Source organism: Budorcas taxicolor, chromosome 3 (genome assembly GCF_023091745.1).
Source record: "Budorcas taxicolor isolate Tak-1 chromosome 3, Takin1.1, whole genome shotgun sequence".
Taxonomy (NCBI): Eukaryota; Metazoa; Chordata; class Mammalia; order Artiodactyla; family Bovidae; genus Budorcas; species Budorcas taxicolor.
The window spans coordinates 20,710,559-20,726,826 of record NC_068912.1 but is presented as its reverse complement, the minus strand read 5'-3'; the positions used below and the strand labels follow the sequence as shown (position 1 = coordinate 20,726,826).

The following is a 16,268-nucleotide window of genomic DNA, read 5'->3' as shown; positions in this document are numbered from 1 at the left end:
GAACAAGGGTTTGATCCCTGGTCAGGGAAGTTGCCATATGCTGCAGAGCAGCTATGCCTGCCTGCCACAAATACTGAAGCCTGAACACTCTAGGGCCGGAAAGCTACAACTAATGAGCCCTTGTGCCGCAACTACTGAAGCTCATGCTCCTAGAGCCTGTGCTCTGCATCAGGGGAGGCCACTGCAATGAGAAGCCCAAGCACCACAATGAAGAGTAACCCCTGCTCACTGCAACTAGAGAAAACCTACATGCAGGAACAAAGACATAGCGCAATCGTGAACGTGATGTGAAAGTCGCTCAGTTCAGTTCAGTTCAGTTCAGTCGCTCAGTTGTATCTGACTCTTTGCGACCCCATGAATCACAGCATGCCAGGCCTCCCTGTCCATCACCAACTCCCGGAGTTCATTCAAACGCATGTCCATCGAGTCGTCCCCTTCTCCTCCTGCCCCCAATCCCTCCCAGCATCAGGGTCTTTTCCAGTGAGTCAACTCTTCGCATGAGGTGGCCAAAGTATTGGAGTTTCAGCTTTAGCATCAGTCCTTCCAAAGAACACCCAGGACTGCTCTCTTTTAGGATGGACTGGTTGGATCTCCTTGCAGTCCAAGGGACTCTCAAGAGTCTTCTCCAACACCACAGTTCAAAAGCATCAATTCTTCCACACTCAGCTCTCTTCACAGTCCAACTCTCACATCCATACATGACCACTGGGAAAACCATAGCCTTGACTAGACAGACCTTTGTTGGCAAAGTAATATCTCTCCTATTTAATAACTTTCCTTCCAAGGAGTAAGCGTCTTTTAATTTCATGGCTGCAATCACCATCTGCAGTGATTTTGGAGCCCCCCAAAATAAAGTCTGACACTATTTCCCCATCTATTTCCCATGAAGTGATGGGGCCAGATGCCAAGATCTTAGTTTTTTGAATGTTGAGCTTATAGTCGCTCAGTCGTGTCCAACTCAGGGAATTCTCTAGGCCAGAATACTGGAGTGGGTAGCCTTTCCCTTCTACAGAGGATCTTCCCAACCCAGAAATGGAACTGAGGTCTGGATTGCAGGTGGATTCTTTACCAACTGAGCTATCAGGGAAGCCAACCAAAAATAAGTAAATAAATGAGGTAGTGGAATGACACAAAGTAGGTACTCCATAAAAGTTTGTTGATAAGCATAATCATATCCAAGACTAACTCTATTTTGGTTACTTTGAACCTGGCTTATTCTAAGGCAGGCTTCAGTTTTTGTGTGAGTCCTATTAGGATAACTGACATGGATGCATCTGTCTCTGTGTATGTTCCTGCGTGTTTCAGGGGAGTAACCCAAAGAATGGTATTGCACAAGTACCTGGTTGATATGCTTTCTTCTTCTGAGCCTTTCTCAACTGTTTTCCGGTAGCCATGTCCAGTAAATCTGAACTTATATGAATACCCATAAAATAAGATATATGTAGACCTAACATGAATAAAAGGAAAGCTGATTCCACAATGAGGAAAAAGTTAAAAAAAATTTTTCGACTAAGTCTCACTAGGAGACAAATGGGATAGAAGCTGGCATAAAAGAGTCTTTGATTCTAAATCCTTTAGATGAGTTTTCCGATTCTTTAGTGATTCTATTTTATATAGTGAAATGTCTAGGGAGATAGTGATATAGGAAACTGATAGTATGTTATTTAATTTCTTGCCCTTAGTTTTTTGGGTGTAAAACTGTTTTCCATCTGCAGTTCGCTATGTTGTGTCCTATTCTTTTGTGACCACCCCCAACCCCTGCCCCCATGGACTGTAGGTAGTAATGTGCCAGGCTCCTCTGTCCATGGAATTTCCCAGTAAAGGATACATACTGCAGTGGGTTGCCATTTCCTTCTCCAGAGGATCTTCCCCACCTAGGGATCGAATTCGGGTCTCCTGCATTGGCAGGTGGATTCTTTACCACTGAGAAACCATGGAAGCCCCTTCCACCCTGAGAGCAGCTCTCAAAGAATCTGTGCCCTTTGTGAAAACGGGAACCATGCTCAGGAAGCTTCGCCTATTTCTCTCATTTTCCGTCCGGAAAAAGAAATAGATTAAATATCTATTTAAGGTTTAATAGGATTACAGCAGAGATTGGCACAACATTTCAAATCAACTCTACTTCAACTGGAAGGGGGAAAAAAGATTTAATAGGATTAAAGGGTACAGAATCGGGCTGACCTCAGAGGCCAAAGGACCGTGACTCTGAGAGAAAGCGAAGAATTTGATGCTGGGAGGGATTGGGGGCGGGAGGAGAAGGGGACGACAGAGGATGAGATGGCTGGATGGCATCACTGACTCGATGGACGTGAGTCTGAGTGAACTCCGGGAGATGGTGATGGACAGGGAATGGCACCCCACTCCAGTACTCTTGCCTGGAAAATCCCATGGACTGAGGAGCCTGGTAGGCTGCAGTCCATGGGGTCGCTGAGTCAGACACGACTGAGCGACTTCACTTTCACTTTTCCCTTTCATGCACTGGAGAAGGAAATGGCAACCCACTCCAGTGGTCTTGCCTGGAAAATCCCAGGGACGGGGGAGCCTGGTGGGCTGCCATCTATGGGGTCGCACAGAGTCGGACACGACTTAAGCGACTTAGCAGCAGCAGTAGCAGCAGCAGGGAGGCCTGGTGTGCTGCGATTCATGGGGTCGCAAAGAGTCGGAGACGACTGAGCAACTGAACTGAACTGACTGAAGGCAACAAGTACTTTGCTTTGCCAGCTGTAGAGTGCAGGCCCGGGGGTTGGCAGTGGCTGAGGGAACCGAAAATCCCCCTACTCCAGCCAGAAGGTTGCCATGGTTTCTACGTAGCGTCTCTTCCTTTTCGGCTTCGTTGTCCCCGTGCGATGACGCAACTTCCGCTTCCTGTTGGGGCGGGCTTCCAGTTGGCTGGGTGCTAAGGGGTGAGGGGCTCCTACTGGGAGGTGAAAATAAGGCGGTTGTGGCGGGAGGGAGAGATTTAGCGCGGTTGCCCCCTTTCCTAAGCACAGAGAGACTGTGCCCAATTCCCGTCCCAAACCATCCTGGGAACTTTTGCGGTAATTAGGAGGGGGAGGGGGCGCCCGCGGCGCGTCCTGGTTCTTCCGTGCCCGGCCAAATAAATCTCCATCGGTACACCCTGCTACTGTCTCGTTTCTTCCCTGTGGCAGGGTTTGTATTGGCAAAGAGAGCGGGAGAATCTTGATAACGAGTCACGTATACCTTCCAGGATATGAGGTCTTGCACGTGTCCCAGTCTCCTGTTCTGAGCCCGTTGCATTTCCAGACCCTAAATAAGCCACGCGGTTCTGTATTCTACTGTGTTTCTTTCTTAGCTGGTCTCTATACTTAACTCCCCCTTTCTCCATCGTACTTTAGGTCCTGCAGATTGAAGACTTAAATCCAAGGTCATGGCAAAACATCTGAAGTTCATTGCCAGGACTGTGATGGTACAAGAAGGGAACGTGGAAGGTGCATACAGGACTCTAAACAGGTAACTGGTTGGGGACCAGAATCACGACTAGGCCAACTCTCTTGAGAAGTGGGGTGGTTATTCTGTCCCTCCCTCTGTCATTTGCTGTTGATCAGTCGCTCGGTCGTACCTGACTCTTTGCCACCCCATGGACTGCAGCATGCTAGGCTTCCCTGTCTTTCACTGTCTCCTGGAGTTTGCTCAAACTCAAACTCATGTCCATTGATTCGGTGATGCCATCCAATCATTTCATTCTCTGTCACCCCTTTCTCCTCCTACTCTCAGTCTTCCCGACATCAGTGGGAAGACTGATGAGTGAATCGGCTCTTTGCCTCAGGTGGCCAAAGTATTGGAGCTTCAGCTTCAGCATCAGTCCTTCCAATGAATATTCAGGGTTGATTTCCTTTAGGATTGACTGGTTCGATCTCCTTGCTGTCCAAGGGACACTCAAGAGTCTTCTCCAGTAGAATTCAAAAGCATCAGTTCTTCAATGCTCAACCTTCTTTATGGCCCAACTCTCACATCCTTACATGACTACTGGAAATACCATAGCTTTGACTATTTGGACCTTTGATGGCAAAGTGAGGTTGTTTCTAACCAGTGCCAGCCCAGATGTTCACAGTCTTGGAACTTCTCAGTCCCTTAGTTTACTGTCTTAAAAATAAAGTTCTTTCCCAATCCTAATAGTGTGAGGCATATTCATCCACAATCATTCCTTTGATGATGAACCTGAATTCTCCAAGACTTTAGGAAAGAGCCCAAAGGGAAAACCAAGTTATAAAATTGCTAGTGAGCAGGAATATAGTACATGATACATGGAAAGCTGAGCGAGAGATTGGTGTGGGCCAAGGCTAATGGAAAAGGTGAACTCAGGTTTGGGATCATAAAGGAGCAAGCAAGTGATGGAAAACTGAAACAGGTTCAGAAAATAGGTTACAACATAAGCAAAAACATGGAAATAAACTGGCTGAAGTGGAGGAGCTGTATTGAAAGGTTTTGAATGCTAAGTGAAGTTGCTCAGTCGTGTCCGACTCTTTGTGACCCCATGGACTGTAGCCTATCAGGCTTCTCCGTCCATGGGATTTTCCAGGCAAGAGTGCTGGAGTGGATTGCCATTTCCTTCTCCAGGGGATCTTCCCGACCTAGGTTGATCCCTAATAAAGTTATGTTTTCTAAAGAAAATAGTTCACTAATCTCTTAACACTAGTTTTAAGGATTTTGACTTTCATTTATCATTTTCTCTCCCCAGTGAAGCAGAGTTTAGAGAAACAAATGCTTATTGAATTGAATTATATGAAAGAGATAATACATGAGCTGATCTTCTGCCTTAAGGCCACTAACGTGGTTGCTTTATTAAAGAAGTAAGAGAAGCCTGGGAAGATTAAGTTATATTCCTTGGGTTACAATTATTGAATGGTTGAAAGGAGTATAAAACACACACATTTTTCCAGTACAGTGTTCTTTGCTCCATGTTATAGATTACTTACTAACTTCTGTGGAAATGGGGAGACCTATGGCAGTCATTCTCCAGTTAAGAATTCTTATATGATTAGGTTTAAATGTAGATGGGGTTCTTGGGGACTGAGAAGATACATGAAAGAGAACCTACTTCTTAGTGAAGCAGAGAGTTTTCAGTGTGGAGGGCGGAAGACCATAGTAGGTGAGGACAAAGATGCTGTCAGAAGCTGTGTGACTGAGAAGCAGTTGCAGGCTCAAGATGATTTGTATGTCTTTCAAAAGAGTCAGCATCTTTACCTCTTATGGTGTCTGAGCATGCCAGTCATATCCTTGCATAGAAGGTATTCCTGCTATACTTTCACTTAAGTTGAAAGGATAACAGGGCAAGTAAGATAATCCTATTTCATGTTTCTCTATAACTGCTCATTCTAGACTCTTCTATTTCAGACGTTTAAGTGGCATGTCTGTAGGAGGGTTGAGATGTCTAATGATCTCTGCTCTTACACTGGAAGCACTAAGTGAATATCTTTACAGATTCTGTAGCTAATTAGCTAGTGAGATGAAATGATGAATTTGGGGAAGGAAAGTCTTCCAGATTACCTCACCCTTTTTCTGACTTCTTCCTACAAGTTTTTCTCTGTATGGTTTATTTTGGTGAATTTAGATAGGTTTTATTGTTGTTGTTCAGTCAGTAAACCGTGTCTCTCTCTTTGCAACTCCATGGACTGTTAACACACCAGGCTTCCCTGTCCTTCACTATATCCTGGAGTTTGCTCAAATTCTTAACCATTGAGTCAATGATGCTATCTAACCATCTTATCCTCTGCTGCCCTCTTCTTTTGCCTTCAAGTCTTTCCTAGTATCAGGGTCTTTTCCAGTGGGTCAGTTCTTCACATCAGGTAACCAAAGTATTGGAGCTTTAGCATCAGTACTTCCAATGAATAGTTAGGGTTGATCTCCTTTAGGATTGACTGGTTTAATCTGCTTGTTTTCCAAAGGACTCTCAAGAGTCTTCTCCAGCACCACAGTTCAAAAACATCAATTCTTAAGCACTCTGTCTTCCTTATCCAATTCTCACATTTGTACATGACCACTGGAAAAACCATGGCTTTGACTAGTCAGACTTTTGTTGGCAAAGTGATGTCTTTGCTTTTTAATACCTGTCTAGGTTTGTCATCGGAGAAGGCAATGGCACCCCACTCCAGTACTCTTGCCTGGAAAATCCCATGGATGGAGGAGCCTGGTGGGCTGCAGTCCATGGGGTTGCTAAGAATCGGACACGACTGAGTGACTTCACTTTCACTTTTTACTTTCATGCATTGGAGGAGGAAATGGCAACCCACTCCAGTGTTCTTGCCTGGAGAATCCCAGGGACGGGGGAGCCTGGCGGGCTGCCATCTGTGGGGTCGCACAGAGTCGGACACAACTGAAGCAAGTTAGCAGCAGCAGCAGCAGCAGCAGCAAGTTTGTCATAGCTTTCCTTCCAAGGGGCAGGCATCTTAATTTCATGGCTGCAGTCACCATCCACAGTGATTTTGGAGCCTAAGAAAATAAAATCTGTCACTGCTTCCGTATTTTTCCTCTTCTGTTTACCATGAAGTGATGGGACCAGATGCCATGATCTTAGATTTTTGAATGTTGCGTTTTAAGCCAACTTTTTCAGTCCCCTCTTTCACCTTCATCAAAAGGCTCTTTAGTTCTTCTTCACTTTCTCCCATTAGAGTGGTATTATCTGCATATCTGAGGTTGTTGATATTTCTCCTGGCAATCTTGATTCCAGCTAGTGTTTCATCTAGCCTGGCATTTTGTGTGATGTACTCTGCTTATAAGTTAAATAAAGTATACAGGCTTGTTGTACTCCTTTCCCAATTTTGAACCAGCCAGTTGTTAAGGCTCTAATTGTTGCCTCTTGACCCCGAATACAGGTTTCTCACAAGACAGTTAAGGTGGTCTGGTATTCCCATCTCTTTAAGAATTTTCCACAGTTCATTATGATCCACACAGACAAAGGCTTTAGCATACATAGTCAATGAAGCAGAAGTAGATGCTTTTCTGGAATTCCTTTGGTTTCTCTCTGATTCAGCAAATGTTGGCAATTTGATCTCTGGTTCCTTTGCCTCTTTAAAACCCAGCTTGTATATCTGGAAGTTCTTGGTTCATTTACTGCTGGAGCCTAGCTTGAAGGATTTTGAGCATTACCTTGCTAGCATGTTAAATTGTACAGTAGTTTGAACATTCTTTGGCATTGCCCTTCTTTGGGATTGGAATGAAAACTGACCCTTTCCAGTCCTGTGACCACTGCTGCCTTTTCCAAATTTTCTGACATTGAGTACAGCACTTTAACAGCATCACCTTTTAGGATTTTAAATAGCTCAGCTGGAATCCCATCACCTCCACTAGCTTTGTATGTAGTAATGCTTTCTAACGCCCTCCTGAAGGAGGAAATGGCAACCCTCTCCAGTATTTTACTCCTTTAGCTGCCTTTTCTGTATGTCTCTCTTAAATTCCAGCTTCTCTTTATTTTTCTCATATTTTTGATAATAAGTTGCATGTTCTGCAGTTTAATTACAGCAGTAGGTATGACAGCAAATGAGAAGAAAGGAAGGTGGTTAAAGCTTTAGCATGTTTAGAGCACAAATATAGTCTTACAAAGGAAATAGCCTATGTGTCTGCCCAGTGAGATCGCCACAGAACGCTTGTTATATAACCAAGGGCCCTCATTGGTGCCCTGAGATGAAGAGATGGAGAATGAGGGTTGCTAGGAAGCCCTGCATGATTGGCTGGCCGCCAAGTAAGGAAAGTCAAGTACTCTGGAAGTGTGCCCAGTTGACCCCTTTTATTCCTGGTAGGAGAGCTTCTGGGCCCATTGAGTCGTCCTGTGTACACACTGGTCCTGACAGGCTGGCTACAGTGACGTGTGTCTGCCACCCTCAAATTCCCCCAGCTGGGGCAGCTTAGCTCCCTTTACATAATCTGTTGAATTTCACTGAAACTGGCAGCTGCCTGTCCTGCAGTGTGACGTTGCCAGGCACCCAAACTCCAGGCTGATCTGTTTACTGTGAGCCTCTTGGTCTGCTAGTCCTTGAACTACCTGTGGAAGCAGAAGCATCATTACTTCTATTTACTTCATGAGTTCTACAAAGCTCTTCCTACATCCTTGTTTATTAGAAATAAGTAGATGCCTCTACTGTAGGGATTCTGGAACATTTGAGGATAATATGTGCTATTTTCAGGATAACTAGAAAGTGCAGGGTGAGGAAGGAAATCCTCACCTGGCACCTTGGAATTTATTTGACATGTGTTTTGGAAATAGAACCATCCGAGGAATACTATTTAGCCACCTCATCATTATGTTAGGGGGCACTGATCTTTTCATTTTTTTGCCCCTTCCTCTATTCTTATATTCCTTTGATACTTTTGTCTTGTTTTTCTTTTTTGCCTGACCACACAGGCATTTACTTGATAAGATGATCACTTTTGTCTGTTTCAGAACCCTTTCGAAACTTCAGTAGGATACCTGAGTCTGTTTCTCAACTCTTCCTTTTGTAGTTCTCTTTCATAGTACTTTTAAACTGTCCTTGTCATTCCAGTAGGCTCCTCTTCCTAGGTGAAGTCATATCTAGGGTCTCTGTTCTTTTCACCTGAAAGTGTAGTGTTACTCACTTAGTTGTGACCAACTCTTTGTGACCCCATGGACTGCAGCCTGCCAGGCTCCTCTGTCCATGAGATTTCCCAGGCAAGAATATAGTGGGTTGCTATTTTCTTCTCCAGAGTATCTTCCCACACCAGGGATTGAACCCGCATCTCCTGCATTGATAGTGGATTCTTTACCACTGAGCCACCAGGGAAGCCCAAACAAAGCTTAGACAGAAGTAAATAGTTGTTTGGATCAACGCCTCTCCCTTAGTGTGCCATGTCTTCTTCGCTTGCATCTTTTTACTCTAATTAAGGAGTCTGGCTCAGCTTTTTTCCTCTTATTTTCTCCTTGCCTGTAGGCACTGCAGTAATTTGTCTTTTGAACCTCTGTGGTTTTTATTGGAGAAGCAGAGTGCTGTTATAAATCACTGCACTAAAGACCTGAATTCTACTTCTAGTTCCATTTCGTGATCTTGGGCGGGTCAGCCTCACCGAACTTCAGTTTTCTAAACTGTAAAGAGATGCTGGGGACTTCCCTGGTGATCCAGTGGTAAGATCTCGAACGCAGCACAGTGCAGCCAAGAAAAAAAAGATGATGTTACCTGCTTAATCACTTTCATAGAATTATGATTAGGATCATGGATGTGAAAATGCTATCTAAACTCTAACGTGCCATTTTAGTAAAGGTAGTGTTGTGGCCTTCTGAGCTAATACTCCCAAGAACTGTGTCTGTTACAAAGTAACTTAATCTCTTGAGCTGTGGACATTTGTCAGTCACCTAGAGCAGCACTCCCCAACCTGTTTGGCCCCAGGGGCCAGTTTCACCGGGGACTGGGATGGGGGGATGGGTCAGGCGGTAATTCAAGCAATGAGGAGTAGCAGATGAAGCTTTGCCTGCTCATTCACGGCTCATCTGCTTTGCGGCCCGGTTTCCTAACAGGCTTTGGACTAGACCAGGGGTTGAGGACCCCTGACCTAGAGGATTCATTTTTGTCATACATTTACTGATATTTGCTCTTTGCCGGTGTTGTATTAAATGCAAAAATGAAAGACTTAATCTGTAACCTTAGAAAGTACACAGCCCAGTAAGGGAGATTTTAAAAATTAAACCAAACATGTCCAAATACACTGTCTGATCAGTGTGTTAACAGTGTGCTGTGGCATTGGTTCTCCCTGGACCATCAGCTACAACATCACCTGGGAGCTTGTTAGAAATGCAAATTCTTAGGCTCCACCTTAGACCTGTATGAAGTCAAAAACTGGAGGTGACACAGCGATCTGCAGGTTTTTTAATTTTTAAAAATTATTTATTTGGGGCTGCACTGGGTGTTTGTTGCTGCATGTGGGCTTTCTCTAGTGGCTGCATGTGGGGGCCACTCCCTAGGTGCGGTGCACAGCTTCTCATTGTTGTGACTTACCTTGTTGTAGAGTGTGGGGTCTAGGACTTGCAGGCTTCAGTAGTTGTGGCTCACAGGCTTAGTTTCCCCGCTTCCCAGATCAGGGATCGAACCCCATATACCCTGCATTGGCAGGCAGATTCTTAACCACTGGACCATCAGGAAAGTCCCAGCAATCTGTGTTTTAACAAGTTTTCTAGGTGGCTATTGCATGAGTCTCAGACTTTAGTTTGAGAACCACTGTGCTTTGGGAACAGAGGGAAGGCATGATTAATTTCTCCTGTATCAATTTACAAATGTTATTACCCATTGGTTTGGGCCTTTGAAGAATAAATAGCATCTTATACAACAGAAAAACAAAGGAATCGGGTTTCCCTGGTGGTCCAGTGGTTAGGTGTCTGCCTTGCAATGCAGGGGACACGGATTTGATCCCTGGTCTGGGAGGATCCCACATGCCTCGGGGCAACAGAGCCCATGCGTCACAACTGTCGAGCCCACATGCCGCAACTACTGAAGCCTGCGAGCCCTAGAGCCTGTACTTCACGACAAGAGAAGCCACTGCAATGAGAAACCCACACGCTAAGGCTAGAGAGTGGCCCCTGCTTTCCACAACCAGAGAAAGCCTGAGCACAGCAACGAAGACCCAGCACAGCCATAAATAAATAAATAAACAAAAATTTTAAAGTTTTTTAAAAAAGGAATCTTTCTAAAGAGAATTGTGAACAAATGTAAAAAATAGATATGTAAACACATAGTTCAGTGTGACTAGACAGGCTTTTTAGGGCAAGTTTATATTAAAGATAAAGCTAGACAGAAAGGGAGGATGAAGCTCAGTTGTTTAGGGCTTTGAGCTTAGACTGCTGCTGCTGCTAAGTCACGTCAGTCATGTCTGACTCTCTGCGACCCCATAGATGGCAGCCTACAAGGCTCCGCCATCCCTGGGATTCACCAGGCAAGAACAGGGGGTTGCCATTTCCTTCTCCAATGCGTGGAAGTGAAGAGTGAAAGTGAAGTCGCTGTCATGTCTGACTCAGCGACCCCATGGACTGTAGCCTACCAAGCTCCTCTGTCCATGGGATTTTCCAGGCAAGAGTATTGGAGTGGGGTGCCATTGGCTTCTCCAGAGCTTAGATTAGTGGTTCCCAAATGTGCACTTTGCAGTTACTAGGGGAACTTAACAAACCCTGCTCATGTCCCTCCCTACTTGTAATTTAATTGGCCTGGAGTGTGGCCTAGGGTTTGGAATTTTTAAAAGATCCCCAGGTGATACTAATGTGCAAACAAGTGGGAACCACTGGGTTAGACTATTTTGTTTATTGGGAACAATTTTTCTTTTTTTAACATCAGAGTGACATGCTCTGATTTGTTTTAGGACAGTAATTGGTGTAGGGAAAGAGAATGGAAATAGGGCAACCTGTTTATCCTTCACAATTCAAATAAAGTATCCTTTAGGAAGCTTTCATAACCACCTTATCCTCAAGTCCTCTCAAGCTTCTATAACAATATTTCCCTTATCTTTGCATCTGTCACACTGTATTGTAATTCTTTTGTCTTTACGAGACCACAAGGGTAGGAAACCATATCGAAGTTTGTTTTCTATCCTCAGCATTTAATGCAGTGTCTGGTATAGAGTTGATATTTCATAAATACTTGTTGATTAAATCACCAGTTAGGTGATTATTTCAGTACAGGTATAAGATAAGGATCATAATTAGAGCTGTAGCCATAGGAAAAGAGAGAAGGAAGAGGTCTAAGAACTATTTCAGGTTATAGAATTTATAAGATACTGTAAATGTGGGTGTAGCAAGAAAAGAAGTCCTAGTCCAGGAACATGAGATTTTAGCTTGAGTAACTGATGATGCCATTAACAGAGAAAGTATAGAGGAGGAAGAATGAATTTTAGTTGGAGATAATAAGTTTGTTTTTTGTGAGGTTTAAGGCAATTGGAAGCATCGGCCTAGCTCTTAAGACTGGAACTAGAGATAACGATTTAAGAGTCAGCAGTGTCTGGGTCAGTTCTCAAGTGTGTCTTTACATTAGAATTACCTGTGGGGTCTTTTAAAATATACCCAGTATATAACCCCACTATAGATCAATTAAATCAGAATCTCTGAGGAATGGGACCGAGGTGTGAATACTTTTTAAAGGCTCTTAAGGAGATGCTTCTGTTGTGCAGCAGGGTTGAGGCCCATGTTATAGTTTAAGGGAATCATGTAGAACCAAAAAGGAGGAAATTTACAGTCAGAATCTGGAGCGATATCAACATTTAAGGGTAAGTTGAGGAAGAAAGCCAGCATTGGAGACCCTCTGTAGGCAAAGGTATTGAGTCTTTGGTGCCCTCCTTTTCTATTGTACAACTCTAGTGTTGGATCCACTTCTGGGCATGACTATGTTTTCAATAGAACCCAAATTATATGCTCCTTCCACCTCTGGGAGTTTGAGGCAGTTCCCTTGCATCCCATCTCCCTCCCATTAAAACCTAGACAAACTGATCTTAGAAATCAGCAGGAGTCTAAAAGATCCCGAAGGACAGTGGTGCCCATGTCTATTCACATTTGTAATGTACCCAAAGCTCAAATCTTTTCAAGCTCATGTTCAATCTATTATTGTTCCCTTGGGCTTCTGGTATAACACAGCAGCAATACATAGGGTTTCCCACTGAGTAGAAGGAGTAGGTAGTTTCTCTTATTTTTATTTCCTGCTTCTTCTGTCTCCCCTCTAATTATGTGCTTAGTTGTTCAGTCGTGTCTGACTCTGTGTGACCCCATGGACTACAGCCCGCAGGCTCCTCTGTCCATGGGAATTCTCCAGGCAAGAATACTGGAGTGGGTTGCCATGCCCTCCTCCAGGGGATATTCCCAACCCAGGGATCGAACCAAGGTCTCCTGCATTGCAGGCGGATTCTTTACCGACTTAGCCATCTCCAATTGTGTTTCTGACTGACTTTTTACATGTAATGAAAGGAAAGAGTAGCCAGGAATGGGGTCATGTAAACAATGCAAGATTGGAGGGCAGCAGCAGCAGGTGCCTCCAGACTTCTCAGGACCAGCTGATGATGGGTTGAGAGGGAGAGACAAATTGCAGATTGGAGCCAGAGCTCTCAGGAGCCTCAGGATAAGGTAAGTAATAGAATAAGCCCCTGTGTCTTCTTGGCTCAGTGCGAGAACAAAGAGGTGATTTTGAGGTATGCATGTCATGAATCCAGCAAGAGGAACTGTTGAAGTAGTTAGGTGGGCAGGAAAAAAACCAAACTGAGCTAAATTAAGATGAATAAAATACACTTTCTGCCTTCAAGGATTTTCAGTCTAAGGGGGGAAACATCTGTTAGACAACTAACAGAATGGCAAAATGAAATAATCTCTAAATAGGTGTTCAGCAAAGCAAATTATCTTCTCTCTAAGATGAGAAAGGTTTGTGGAGAGATGGTATCTGGATTTGGCATCAGAAAGATGTGGAAAATCTCCCAAGGGGAAAAAAAATGTGGAAAACCTCGAAGGCTGGCAGTTTGGAGTTGCGGATGGCATTCTAGGCTGAAGAAGCAGCCTTGAGTTAAAGACCTGGCATTAAAAAAAAATAGCTCCTATGAACACTTAAAAAAAAAAGACTCAGTATTCATGTGTTCAGGGAGTAGTCAGATGTGTGGTTGGAGCATGTGGTACATGGGAAAAACATGGTTGAGGCTCTTATTTTGATGCTTCTATCTGTATCACTGGTGTGATAAGGGCCTCTTCTTTCCCTGTATGAAGTAGGCCCAGAGATTTCTCAAATGTTCACAATTGAGCTGCATCAGCTCTTAAACACAGTAGGGGTGGAACTACATTCTCCTCTTAAGGACCAGGTAGGAATCACCTCTAATTACTTTTTTTCCTACTGCAAATGACTTGTCCCATTTGAAGATTCTGAAATGGTTGGGACCATTGGTTGAGACCCCCCTTGCCACTGCCATCTCTCTCAGGTGTGTTGTGGTAGGAAACAAAAATGGTTGAGAACATGATAATGATGATAAACTCCCCAAGAACAAGGACTGTATAATTAATTGCCTTTTTGTTTTCCCACATATTACTATCTGGGGCCTGGCCTGTATATGTAGGCAGTGAAGGCTGTATTGTCACCATTGCACTCATTTTTAGAGATACCAATTGTTTGGTCAGTTGACTTCTGATCATTGTGAAACTGGAAAAGAATAACAATGAGCCCAAGCCCCTAACTTCATTGCGTGTCCTTATACAGAATCCTTACCATGGATGGGCTCATTGAGGACATAAAGCGACGGCGGTATTATGAGAAGCCTTGCCGTCGGCGACAGAGGGAAAGCTATGAAACCTGCCGGCGGATCTACAACATGGAAATGGCTCGCAAGATCAACTTCTTGATGCGAAAGAATCGGGCGGATCCATGGCAGGGCTGCTGAGGCCTGTGGTTAGGAGGCCCACTATGAAAACCCTTACCAGTTGTCTGCACCTCTTTTCTTCCTCCAATCCCATTTACCTTTCTTAAAATAAACTCAATCACATATATACAAGAAGCAATTCCACTAGTCAGCTGTGGATACTCTCTTTCATTAAGTCAAAAGACAAACTGAGTCAAAAAGTAGTCTAGGGATAGAATCTTGGTTGCCAAGGGCTGGTTTGACAGGAGGGGGATGGGAAATTATTGTTTAATGAGTGTGAGTTTCAGTTTGGGAAGATGAAAAGGTCTGGAGATGGATGATGGTGGAACTTGCACAACAATGTGAATGTATTTAATCCCATGGAATTGTACGCTTAAATGACCAATTATGGTAAATTTTATGTTTTGTATATTTTACTGTAGTTTTTTAAAAAGCAGTCTTGAGGTGGGAAATTTTTCTCAAATGTAGTAGAGTATATCTCCCATGTTCTAACTCATTTTTATGAAACTCAAAGCAAGATCTCATGACTGGAAAAGGATCTAGTCCTCTTTACTGAACTGCCTTCCAACTGTTGGCAGGCAGTTCAGTAGAGGGAGAGGAGGCATGAATGTATTTAGAGGAAGTTCTACTTCTGAAACACCCATCAACCAGAGGAGTAGAGAGCTGAAACCCTTCCCCAGAAGAATCTTTAAGACAGTCTTAACATTTACCCCTGTTTTGTCGTTTCTTTAGTTTTCCTAAAGGAAGCTAATGGAGGGTTGGTCGAAATGAAAGCAGTAGATGGATGGTAGGAAAGAAGGAATGGGGGAGTGTTAAGAGAAAGCCAGAAAAACCTACAGTGGTGGTTCTCAAAATGCGATCTTCAAATCAGCAGCATCACCTGAAAAACAGCTTGAAATGTAAGTTTTAGACCTACTTTAGACCTTCTGAATTGGAAATTGAGGTTGGAGCCCAGCAGTCTATTTTAACAAGCCCTGCAGGTGATTCTGATGCCTGATAACATTTGAGAATCATTGCCCTATAGTACTCAAAAGAGATTCCAGGTGGAGGTTCTGACTGCCACCCCTCCCTCTCCTCAGCAGGCACTTCCAGGTGAGAGCTGGGGCAGCTGACCACTATCGGAAGACCAGCTGCTCTGCTTCCTCTCCTGTTGTGTTTTTTCTGACCTTGGTCCCCTGACAGTCATGCCTGCTAGTGCAAAGACAGTTAGTGCCAAACCCCGTAGAAAGCAAAGGGTAGTCACCTCTCCTGACCCTGACTGGAGCCCTCTCAGCATTGAAAAGTTAAGAGCAAACTGCCTCACCTCCGACCTCTCCACATCACTAGTGCTCAAACATTGCCCCCTTGTGGTACAGCAGCATGACTTCAGATTTCTTCTGATTTTAATTCTGTCTGTTTTTTCTCGTTTTCACGATAACCATATTTATTGATTAAATATGTGATGAAACAGTTTTATACAATCTCATTTTCATAAGAAATATTTATACTTCTGAATCTGATTGAACCTTTCAATCTCTGAATTTTGTCTTCAGTACATCACTTTTGAATGATTTTGAGCCATGGCATGGTATCATCTGCCAATTGCTGTTGCTAAAGAATAAAGACCTGGCTTCTGCCAAAATGATAGATAGGAGAACTGGGTCTGTCACTTGTCAGCATTTCCCTGAGGCTAAAGTTGTTTCTCTCTTCCCTGCAAAATACTAATGGGTGGCTAAGGTCTGGAATTCATCTCTGAAATTATCCCCTGCTTGTCCTCATCTCCAGTCCTGACCATCTTCCATGTTCCCTGGAGCAGTGAACAATGATGGGTTGTAGCAGGTAGCCAACTGAAAAGGCCTCGTATGTGAAAAGGGAGTAGCTGGCTGGCTGAAGTCCTAATCAGCTTGTGCGTCGTGGAAGGAAGAAAGACCTTCCACTCCCTGCTCTGGAAGCTAGAA

At 43.9% G+C, this 16,268-nt stretch overlaps 1 protein-coding gene across 3 annotated transcripts; it reads left to right on the top strand.

Moving 5' to 3' along the window:
* Positions 1-2,866: 2,866 nt before the first annotated feature.
* On the top strand, positions 2,867-15,833 carry MRPS21 (mitochondrial ribosomal protein S21). 3 transcript variants are annotated; one of them, XM_052637416.1, is made up of 3 exons: positions 2,867-2,903; positions 3,357-3,471; positions 14,172-15,832. In XM_052637416.1, exons 2-3 carry the CDS (start codon positions 3,389-3,391, stop codon positions 14,350-14,352), a joined length of 264 nt encoding a protein of 87 aa, XP_052493376.1. In that variant the 5' UTR covers positions 2,867-2,903; positions 3,357-3,388; the 3' UTR covers positions 14,353-15,832. The 3 variants fall into 3 exon arrangements, with proteins under 3 accessions (XP_052493376.1, XP_052493377.1, XP_052493378.1); XM_052637417.1 differs by lacking the exon at positions 2,867-2,903 and adding an exon at positions 2,906-2,924 and having other exon boundaries at positions 14,172-15,833; XM_052637418.1 differs by lacking the exon at positions 2,867-2,903 and adding an exon at positions 2,919-3,038 and having other exon boundaries at positions 14,172-15,833.
* The last annotated feature ends 435 nt before the right edge of the window (positions 15,834-16,268 follow it).

What these genes read in the sequence shown, in the direction of transcription:
- MRPS21 (XM_052637417.1), top strand. Translation starts at nt 3,389, where the DNA reads ATGGCAAAACATCTGAAGTTCATTGCCAGGACTGTGATGGTACAAGAA. An exon ending in GCATACAGGACTCTAAACAG is followed by an intron (nt 3,472 to 14,171) that starts GTAACTGGTTGG and finishes GTCCTTATACAG; the next exon opens with AATCCTTACCATGGATGGGC.